The following is a 12059-nucleotide window of genomic DNA, read 5'->3' as shown; positions in this document are numbered from 1 at the left end:
CACTTTTTTTTTTGCCTAAAAGTTCAATTAATTGTTCCATAAAAAAAAAAATCAACAGATTTTTCTGACTATTATTTCATATGTCAGGCTGTTTGTGCTACATGCATGAATTAAACTACTTTCCAAATAATTACTTTTTTAAACCACACAGACAACTATTATATGGCGGAAGATAAAACAGGTGAAATATAACTTACATTTAGTGAGTGAGACCAGAATCATGATGCACATGAGACAGACGACAGCTGTCCCATGATGCTGCAGTCACACCGGCTCAGCTAGAGCGGGTCAGTCCGAAGACAACCCGAGACATCAGACAGCAGGTTGCTGGGGTTTGGCTGTAGATGTGTGTAGTTTGGGGGTTGAGTTCGGTAAAGTTAGAGCAGCGCTGCTCATTGGAGTATTAATCACGACGGTGCACCTGTCAGAGTGGCATGTGGAACTAACAGAACACACATTTCACAAAGACGACATCCAAAAAGCCAACGGCTACCAAAGAGGCTTATCCATGGCTCTTCGACCCCATAGTGACCCTACAAACCCTTAACCTGTGAACTCATGATTATGAGGGCCTAGGTTACCTGGGAAAATGCCTTCACCTGCTAATAGGTGTTAAAACTCCTCTTTTATGACAATGACAATAAATTGAAGCAGCAGCAAGCAAAAAGAACCCGAAAAATGCCTCTGAACTTGATATGCCTAAGCACGAGTTTTCCTAAATAACGTTCTACTTGTAGTTACAAAGGTATTTGAAACATGATCCGACAACCACAGACAATTTTATTTTTCATCACTACATCAATGAAAGTCACTTGCTTTGATGTTTTATCTAATGCATTGACATTCAAACGCCTAAAATTTGTTTTACCTGTAAAAATGTCTGAATGTCATTGCATTACATACTGTATGTTGCAGGTCTTTTCTCTCCATTATTGTCACTTTTCTTCACTATTTTTGCACAATGTCTAAGTTTTTTAGTGGATGTGTGAAGTCCATGATCCAATAACCACAAACAGACACAACACTGACTCAACACTGCATCATTTTAGAACCTCAAACCAAGCAAAATATAAAATAAAAGTCAGTTTGATATTTTATCTAATGAAATTGCATTTAGATATTCAAGTGACTTCAGTGTTCGAATATCTCTTTGGGTCACTATATAGGATAAAACCACAAGTTCAATTATACTACATAAAAAATATCATGGCCTCCAGTAAAACAATAAATAAGTCGTCCAGCGTGTTGTGGTCTCTAAGTAGTTGACATACAAGATACAATCGTTGTGTGTGCGCGTATACGCTCGCCATTCTCCACATTATAGAAATTTCAGCATATGAATTGGTCTCAGTCGTTCCCTCTTTAAATCCCTATCTCCTAGGATTTGCTGAAATTTATATTGGCTGCCTCTGCAAGATAAATGTAAATCGCATTCCCTTATATTTGCTATTTATCAGGATGCGGCAGCTCACTTTCGGCAGGGGAAAATATCTCTCACCCGCATACAACAGTCTTGCATTTAAATAGCATTTTTATTGTCCGCTGTAGCCTTTCATCTGAACGGCGGGAAAAGCATCTTCCTCTCCAGGGGAAGGAGAGGGAGGGGAAAAGAGAGACCAGCACACATTCGTCTTGAGCAGTCTTAAAGGAGGAAAAAAGTGCAGCGAAATAAATAAATGAAATTCTTTTTCTATGAGATGAGAGAGGATGTTGCTATTGGGCTCAACGGATGACTGCTGGGAAGCCAAAGATGGAGGTTAAAGAACACCGACAGGCGTGGAGCATCTATGACCTGATCTCATGATGAGACCGGCCACCTCTGAAGACACCTGACAGTCTGTGTGTGTTGCATCATACAAAGACTTCTTTTCTGAACTAGAATCTCCTAATACTAGACCTTTATGCTTCAAAATTTTTATTCTTAAAAAGGAAAGGGTTTTCTGTGCAAAACTCACTCTCACAATGCTGCTATGCTCTGAGTGTTTTCTTTCTGGTCCAGCTCAAGAGTTCTGCTCTCAAGTTTCCACCATCAATGTAAATCTAATAGATTTTTTTATTGTCTATTAAGCAAATATGTTAATGATTTGAGCATTTTTTATGTTCATGAGTTTGGGAGAAAAAATCTTTTATGATTACCAAAGCTGCATTTATTTGATCAAAAACACAGTCAAAACTATAAACATTATTTCAATTTAAAATAGCTGTTTTCTATATGAATATATTTTAAAATGTAATTTATTTTTGTGATTTAATGCTGAATTTTCAGTCTTCATTACTCCAGTCTTCAGTGTCACATGATCTTTCAGAAATCATTCTAATTTGCTGATTTGATGCCTAAGAAAAAATTCTGAAAACAGTTGCGCTGTTTCATATTTTTGTGCTGCTTAATCGTTTTCTGGATTCTTTGATAATTATTTTGAAAAAAGTATGTTTGAAATAGACATCTTTCATAACAATATAAAAGCCTTTGTCACATTTATTATTAGTTTTATGCACCTTTGCTGAATTAAAGTATTGCTTTCTTTAAAAATAAACCTGACCCCAAACTTTTGGTGCATATGGTAAATTTTAATACTTTAAATTTATAATCTAAAAAAAAAAAAAAAAAAGAATTAGAAACTATAACATTGATCTTAATCTCAAAAGGTTATAATTTTAAAATGATTTTACTTCATTGGAAAATCTTTTTAGATTCCACAAAATAAAAATAATAATAATAATAATAAAATAATAACAATAATAATAATTATATATATATATATATATATATATATATATATATATATATATATATATATATATATATATATATATATATATATAGATATATTTATATATATTCCTTTTTTAGTTTCTTATAGAGAAAAAAAATGCATGGATGCTTTATAAAAACCAACATCTACATCAAAGGTTCTCCATGGAACCAAAGATGCAAATAAAGAACTTTATATGCAACACAAACTAGTGTCCATGAAAAGGTCATGAGAAGATATTAAACTTAAGGTAGACAGGTCTGACACTTGCACAGGTACTAAGACTAAAGTTACACTCGAACCCTAAGCCTTCCACCAAAACCAGTTTATTTATTTATTTATTGCCCGTGGCGACGATTTTGGCTGTCTGATGTTTTTGGCAGCTGCCAAGCAGGTCTTGTTTTTTTAAAGCCTCTTATAGGTCTTTTCCATTACTGCCAAATATAAACAGTATCTGTTTTAATATGGCTTCTAATTATTAAGTATCATTTCCCTCTCTCGCGGCGCGAGCGCACGGGGTACGGATGATGCCGCGCGCTCATCCGCTTTGATTCGTTCGTCGGGAGAGCGTGCCAGCTGACACGGTGCCCAGTCTGCGGCTTAACGCGAGTTTTTAATAATGTGTGGGACTACATGAGTCTCCGCGGCTCATTGATATTCACGTGCCTAATGTCTTGTCAAAACTGCGAGGCGAGGGAGACGGCAAGAGAAGCGAGCACTTGAAATTTCTGAGGTAGGTTTCTTTCCTTTTTAGTCGACGCCAGCACAGGGTTCTTAGACGTAATTCATCCCCTTTTTTCCGAGAAGGACTAATGGAAGAGGGAGAGGGTTGAAGCTTCTCCGCGCTTATCTCTGTCTGACAGTCGCGAGCAGCGCTTGGCGAGGGCTGTGTTTAGCGCGCGCTGCTGTGCGGTACGGTGCAGGCGAGCAGGCCCGGGGACACGGATCAAAGGGAGGCTCGGGTGAGCGCCGTTTTTCTCTATGATCCCTCCGGTGGCGAGACCCAACCCCGGCCGTGCGCTGCCTTACGCACTCATCCATCAGTCCGTCCGTGAGGAAAGCTTCATTCCACAGCACAAGCACACGTTTACACACACACACACACACACACACACACACACACACACACACACACACACACACACACACACACACACACACACACAACGCGCAACAACCACTTTTCCTTCCTGTTGTTATGTTATATATGATTTAATCACATTAAAATTCTCTCTGCAACTGCTGGCAATACCACGTGGGCTACCATGGACAAGTATTGTGATAATAGCATAGTATTTCTTAGATATACTGTATTTGATGTAAATATCTTGGTGTTTGATTGTGGTTATTCTGTAATCTGGTCATGCTTCATGACAAAGCATCATAATATTTCCATCCTATATTGTACCATAACGCAAAATAAGTTTTTTTTTTTTTAATGCATTGCAATTATGCAATGCAATTGAAATGATGATACTTTGACATTCATATATATATATATAATTTTCCATCCTATACTGTACCACAGTATCTCTAGTCCTTGATCTTTTAGGGTCCCTCTTGTCCTAGGCCAACAATTAATCAGTGTTATTATAGTTAAATAATTACATTGAAATTAAATTAACAGAGTAATTAAAAGAAAGGAAAGCTGTCTGTGGTTCTGCAGATGCATGTTGTTTTCCTCGCTCTCCCAGTAGGTGTCCCTGTCAGGCAGAGCAGTGGAATCCACCTCAAATGCTTCAGCCAAGAAACACATTTCCCAGGACCACTCTTAAAAACCCATTTAGAAAGGCATAATAGCCAGCACGAGCAGCTGACATCTCGTTCTTTGTGGTTGAGCAGTTCTAGATCCATCTCTGGCTCTGATAGTCTCTGTTTATTCCCTTCTGCAGAGAGACAGTAAACTTCTGCTTTATTTCCTCTTGATAACATCATTTAGAGATTTTCTGCTTGGTTATGGGACATTAGCTGTCTCAGTATGGATTTTTGAGGGGTCATCGGGACAAAATATATAATTAAGTAACTTGTTTGTAAAACAAACACAGTTGGAGATTTTTCTCTACTGGAAACTTGTTTTCCAGCTACAAAAATTTTTTCTGTCCAAAGGAAGGGAAGGAAAAAGAGTGAAATTTTCCAGTTATCTTCCAGAGTACGCATACTTATCCATCTCCTTCTGTGCGACAAAATGAAATGGGGAGATATGGCTCACCTCAACCTAAAAACATACCTGCAGACCAGCCGAGCAATGCCTAATAGACCCCATCTGACACTGCATCACTCCCAGACCAGCCTAAACTTATAATCAGGGACTACGACAACTACAACCACTGGTGGATGGCTTTTCTACTGGCCTGTAATGGGAAAATACGCTCTGTCTGGATGGGTTACACCAACACCTGTGCTGAGATCAGCAGGAGTCCATTACCGCTCACCACTCGGCCACCACAACCCATTTACAGCCACATTTTGGTCAATTTTTACCAGCAACCAGTAGCCCATCAAAAGCAAATGCTAGGAGAATTAGGTCTTTCGTCTGAACACATGCATCTATCTCCTCCAGACAGGTGTTGTCTGTGAAGTTCCAATAAAAAGCAGTTATCTTTGATCTAAAAAATAAGCATTTTTTTTTAAGGTGTCACAGGAGGCAAGGTGACATGATGTTTTGTAGAAGGAAAAGGTTTCCGGCAGTTTCTTTTTACTGATCAGAAGAGCCAGCCATGTTGTACTAAACGATCAGAGTTGAGGTCGGGTCAAGTGATGTCTGATATGACCCCAGCAGATGCTCTTGCACATTGTGAAACAGAGATGAGGATTTTCGGTATGAATGCTTCTATGGTTGCACAGACAGTTTGAATTGTGACTGAACTCTGTCTCTCCTGTCAGAAACTGCATTTATCTCCTCACAATGACTCTCCCATATGGACAAGAGTGAGAGGTCCTAGATCAGAAGTCCACTTTTGTCAAAATATTATATTTTACATTAAAATAGTGGAAATTATATACACAGTACAGACCAAAAGTTTGGACACACCTTCTCATTCAAAGAGTTTTCTTTATTTTCATGACTATGAAAATTGTAGAGTCACACTGAAGGCATCAAGGGCTATTTGACCAAGAAGGAGAGTGATGGGGTGCTGCGCCAGATGACCTGGCCACCACAGTCACCGGACCTGAACCCAATCGAGATGGTTTAGGGGTGAGCTGGACCGCAGACAGAAGGCAAAAGGGCCAACAAGTGCTAAGCATCTCTCGGGGAACTCCTTCAAGACTGTTGGAAGACCATTTCAGGTGACTACCTCTTGAAGCTCATCAAGAGAATGCCAAGAGTGTGCAAAGCAGTAATCAAAGCAAAAGGTGGCTACTTTCAAGAACATATATATATATATATATATATATATATATATCATCATCAAATATATCAGTTATTGTGATCAAAAACACTGTAAAACACTGACATTTTGGCTGGAAAATGCTCCTCCTCCTCCTACTACTACTACTACTACTACTACTAATAATAATAATTATTATTATTATATAAAATAATAGTTTTGCAGCTAAGAAATAAAACATAACCAGTATTTTGCACACTTGTCCTTCACTATCTAGGCAAACCCATACATTTAAAAAAAAAAAAAAAAAAAAAATTCTTATATTATTGCTTTTGTTAAGGAATTCATACTGTATGTCAGACCAATTTATATGAATCTACAAAACTATAAAAACAAGCATTCAAACTTTAAAGTCGTAGTATACAGAAATAAACGTATAAAAATTTCAAAGCAATCATAGAAAACTGTTCTTCCATTTAAAGCCTGTAGACCTGATCCACAGCATTAGATTAAAAAAAAAATATATATATATATATAAACATTTATTAGGAGAAAGTGTTTAAGCACAGCTGAGAAGGAATCAAGAGGCAGCGTCTCCGTCACCAGTGTTAAATGCTCCCATTAATAGAAAAAAGACCTCCATGTCTGCTGGTATTTACGAAGGTTTGGAGCGAAGGCATTAGTGCTCAAAGCCCCTGTGCCACGATTAACAATCTCTCTCACTGTAAGACGCCCATGTTATCCTTCAGACGTTGTAGTTACGAGGGGAAAAGCTCTTTTTTCTCACTAAATCCTTTATTCTTTCTTCTCTGGAAAAAAAGAGGGTAATACAGAGAATGTTTCTCAATCTGCTTTGAGAGAGCAGGGGAGAGAAAAGTAAACCCCCAATAAAACATGTGTGAACGAAAGGGTAATTGTGGACAAATGCAGCATTGAAATTCATTTTCAACTCTTTACACACCATTTCAATCTTATTTTATGCTTGTTAGCCACATCTTGTTGGTGAGGGTCCGCAAGACTGCCCAGTATTGATGGATAATTGTGTATAATTCACTCCTTACATGCGATTTGCATCAAAACACATTATTTTTTAATGCTGTGTATTTAAGACAGCACCCTAAATTCTCATTAATGAGGACTAAAGAGGATACCTGAGAAACAAGAGATCCGCACACTATAAGAAATGAGTGCAAAAAGAAAGCAATTCCTGTCAAATGGCACCTACTCTCAATAAATATATATATCAAATATATATTCTGCTATTCTTTATTCAGACAAAATTGACTAAAGCAACATAAATGTCCCTTTTCTTGCTAATTATCTGCTTTTGTTCTGAATTACGTCACATTGAAGTAAAAGCCATTTCATGCTGACGGTTTCTGGTATAAAAACAACAAAGGTTTGGGAATAATTCTAATAATGTTTTCAGACTAGGAAAAACTGAGCAAACTAAGAAAAAAAAACACTTTCGTTTCTCCATATCAGTGCAAAAAATGATCTGTTTCCACACAAGCAGCGAATGCTAGCTTAACTCGACAAAGTTCTTTATCTCTGAACCATGCTGGCGTTCATTCAGCGTGCCTTTCATCATTCTCACACTGGAAAGAGGCCTCTGCACTAACCTGTGGTGAAAGGCCATTGCTCACGGGATTCATGTGGTTGCTTGAAGCTGACGGGCTCATAAAAGTTTCCGAATAGCTGGAGAAGGTGTGGCGGTTGGATGAGAGGCCGTAGGCAGAGCTACTGTCAGCCGAGAGCCCGCCCTGGTGCATGGAGGAGGTCGGCAGAGGCTGCGGCCGGTGCAAAGTACTGCTACCATCTGAAACACAAACACAGACACCATACTTTAGATTCGGAAACACATATTGGCTATTGAAAACGAGTTTTCCCTCAATAAATTAACTAATTTGCTGTTTATTAATAGTAAGTTAGGTAGCTGTAGTAATAGTTGTGTATTGGATATGTTTAAGGGATCTAGAATATGGTCATGCATTAATATGTGCTTTTTAAGTAATAATAAACACCCAAAATGCTAGTAATATGCATGCTAATAAGCAACGTTCAAAGTGTTCCCTAATCTAAAGTGTGATATTTACCAGATACATCTGGTACTGTGGCAACACCATATTGTTTTGGATATGCACCATGGTATTGCAATGAATATGGTACACTTTATACCTATATTATATAGTTGTAAGCACATTGTTTTGGCAGGGTTATATACCGTTCAAAAGAGTTGGTAAGATTTTATTTGATGTTTTTGAAATATGTCTCTTAGGCTCACCAAGGTTACATTTATTTTTATTAAAAAAAAAATAGTACCAATAGTAATACTGTGAGACCTTATATACTTATATATACATTTAACTATATTAAATAGAAACATTATTTTTCTATTTAATATAGTTAAATGTTATATTATATTATATTATATTATATTATATTATATTATATTATATTATATTATATTATATTATATTATATTATATTATATTATATTATATTATATTATATTATATTATATTATATTATATTATATTATATTTCTGTGATTTAAAGCTGAATTTACAGCATCATTACTCCAGTATTCTGGAGTTTATTATTAACAATTTATTATTAAAAATGCTGAAAACAGTTGTGATGCTTAACATTTCTGTGGAAATTGTGATAATTTTTTTTCACTATTTTTTGTTGAACAGAAAGTTCAAAAGAACAGGATTTATTAGAAGAAAAAAAATATTCTGGAACATTATAAATGTCTTTACTATCAGTCTTGATCAATACATCCTTGCAAAAAAAAAAAAAAAAATCTTTTGAGCGTTAGTGTGTCTGTTTAGAGCTTTATGTATTATTACTGTATACTACCTTGCGAGAGAGTGGTGGTGGGATACGTTGACTCTGGAAGCTGATAGGTGGGTAAGGTTGGCATGCCGGTTGGTGGAAATCCTCCAGGCAACAAGTGGTTGAATGCTGCCAACTGATTTGCTCCCGCTTGTTTGCGCCACCTTGCTCTTCGGTTGCTGAACCAGACCTAATAAAAGATGGAAATGCTTTTTTTTTTAAAATGGAGACTGACAATTGTGGAACACAGATACCCATTTCTAAGCAAGATTTCATCCACATAACGTAGTTGAAAGCAATCAGCAGTCTTCCAGACAGGTTCATGTGCATGTGTGGCAGAGAGTGTGTCCTCATGGGAAACTGCCTCTAAGCATATGCTGAGGTCCCTGTTGTTCTAGTTAAGTGGCTAAAGCTGTGATCTGTATAAACAGGGTGATCTGAGCTGCCATCAGAGACGAGAGGTCGTAAACAGGTCAGAGGTAGCCCACACATCTCCTCCACAGACATCTTGAGTCTGTTTATCTACCTGTCGGACACTTTAAAGAGAGTCTAGAGGACTTTTACTGCAGCGGTGTTGTCTGAAACACACACACAGACATCTGTCACATCTTTAATATACTGCTTCATATCAAGCTATAATACTGTTTGGTTTTACTACATTAATAAAATATATGGACAATTGATCAATTCATCAATTCCTCAAAAATCATCATGAAGAGTGATACAAAAAACAAAAGAAAAAACTGACAAATTGCAAAATTGGAAATGCATATCCAAATATCCAATATCAGATATAATGAATGACCTGTTTTATTAACAGCAGGATTAACGGTAAAATGGGGGTAATTTTTCATCATTACAGGCACAAAGAAAAAGAGAAAGAATTTTTTTTTTAAGTTTACATTATTCATGGAGTCACTCTTCAAATGGCTTTGTTACTTAAAAGGCAAAATGTGTCGTTTTTTTTGTGTTAAAATTATATATATTTTTGGTTTAGTTCAGACTGATTTCAGACAGTCGTCTTAAAATGAGGACAATTTGCACCTTTTTAACCAGCTTCTCCACCATCAAAACATGAATATAATTAGCGTCTCTAGAAGCAGCCCGCTCTATTCCAGAGGAGCTAGACTGGAGCCCTGCGTATGTGAAAGGTTGGAGGACATTGATCTATACCATGCACTGGCAATTCATCCACGTTTAATACACTGTCAAGGCAGTTCATCTAGCGTTGTGTTTAAAACCGGCCGGTCCATTGTGCGTCCAGATGAAAGGTGGAGACAAAGGCCTCTCAATACACCAAGCTGAAAAGTGTCCACAAAGAGTGGGCGTCCCTTTTTAAATGTGCCTTTAAGAGCTCCACTTTCATGGTATGCACACAAGGACACACTCTATTCTGATGCAACGACACCGTAGACACACTCTACAAAACACACTCGCTGGCTTTTTCTTATAAAGCGTTGCTTACATTGTCCATGTGCAAAACTGTCAGGCCACTAACAGCTAGCATCTCATTCAGATGACTTCAATGGCTCGCCAACTTTTGATGCAACTTAAGATGACTCTTAACCATCTGTCATGCGTCAGATTCAAATCTTTCTTTCCTACGTTCTCAGAAAGTGAAACCCCCACCCGACCGTCATCCTCTCAAAGGGTTTAGGAGGAGACGCTTCACCCCCTCTCCCTGTCTTGAGCCTGAACCTGGTGTAGGAGACAGATAAAGGATGGTCTCGCGTCCAGAAGAAGCTCGGGAAATTCATGTGCTGGGATTCGAACGGACTTGGAATTGGACAAACAGGTTATGAAGAATGGAAGAAGGCTGCGTCCTTCCCCCACCTACCCAAAAGTGTCCAGCTCTGCTGTGCCTCCTGACCCTTGACCTCTGAACCCCACTCTCCACCCCTTCATCCTTTCATCCTGATAGCCTCCACCTCCTTTCTTCTGCTACAAAGTTCAGATACTTATTCTGTGGCATCAGCAAGGAACAGTTTCATTCAAGACAAAATCATTGTTTTTTTCACGCACTGCTCAATTTTCAGATTTCTCTTCCATAATCATGTTTTCTTTTAGACTAGTGGACAGGAAACACCCAAAGTACACTTGTAAGTGTTTAGTTTCTGTATTTGCATCTGTAAGTTTTAATCATAATACATACTCTATACAACACTTACACCAAATACAGATTTATTCCTATTAATATTCCCAATGTTTTTACTGAAGAGTTTGTTCATATAATATTTGTCTGATTTATATAGCATTTTATTCTTAAAAATATTTCTGTCTTTTGACAGATTTCTGATCTATGGCATGGTAAAAAGAGATATACAAAGTCCCCCCTTTAATATGACACAACAGGTGAATAGGTTAAAATAATAAGAATCACCATAGTTTCCGTTAATTAATCACACTTGATTTATACAATTGTTTTGTATTACTGCTTATTAATAGTTAATAAGGTAGTTGTAGAATATGTGCTGCTTTATAAGTACTTATAAACAGCCAATATGTTAGTAATAGGCATGCTAATAAGCAACTAGTTAATAACGAGAATTGGTCCCTATACTAAAGTGTTACCTAAACTTTTTACAGAAATAATTTTTATTTCTTTTTATCACTCCATGTTTTTTGGAATAAAATGTAATATACATCAAATGATAAATGAACAAACCCCTCTGTAAAAATCTGATCAGTGCAGGAGAAAAAAATGAAAACAGGCTTTAAAGATTAGTACTGTAAATGAAATCTGCAGGCGCAAACAGATAATGTGTAATAAAATACTTTAAAGTGTATTTAAAACTTTTTCTTTTCATCGATATGAAAGAAGACATTATAGAGGCAAAATAGCCCAAAATCTCAAAACTGACCAGTGCATGAAAAAGTGTTTTTGCCTGTGGTACTGTATCTTGCCTTAAGAATTTTTTTCTTAATTAGAATTTACTCTCGTCACTTCACAACAGTTTGGTTGTGATTTTTCTACAATAACATAGAAAAGCAAACTTTTATCAATTTAAAATCTGGCTTGTTTCTTCTCTGGCTTTTTACTTCATCTTTCATCCTCACACATGAACTATGCACATGCATTACCACACAATCTGTGAAATGCTATGGCAATTCATAAAGAGATTTGGGATGCATCTTT

At 37.0% G+C, this 12059-nt stretch overlaps 1 protein-coding gene across 3 annotated transcripts in view; it reads right to left on the bottom strand.

Annotated features, from left to right (window-relative positions):
* LOC132119694 (paired box protein Pax-7) overlaps positions 1 to 12059 on the bottom strand; it is a 54717-nt gene that overhangs the window by 14756 nt on the left and 27902 nt on the right. For 2 of the 3 annotated variants that reach the window (XM_059529878.1, XM_059529876.1), the window contains exons 6-7: positions 8948 to 9113; positions 7705 to 7901 (exon numbers count right to left, since the gene is read on the bottom strand). In XM_059529878.1, the coding sequence (XP_059385861.1) occupies positions 7705 to 7901; positions 8948 to 9113 (363 nt within the window). The remainder of the gene's footprint in view (positions 1 to 7704; positions 7902 to 8947; positions 9114 to 12059) is intronic. The other variant, XM_059529879.1, reaches the window with a different exon arrangement.

The sequence above is a fragment of the Carassius carassius genome, chromosome 38 (assembly GCF_963082965.1).
Source record: "Carassius carassius chromosome 38, fCarCar2.1, whole genome shotgun sequence".
In the NCBI taxonomy this organism is placed as follows: Eukaryota; Metazoa; Chordata; class Actinopteri; order Cypriniformes; family Cyprinidae; genus Carassius; species Carassius carassius.
The sequence above is the reverse complement of the archived record's forward strand: the minus strand, read 5'-3'. Positions and strand labels throughout refer to the sequence as shown.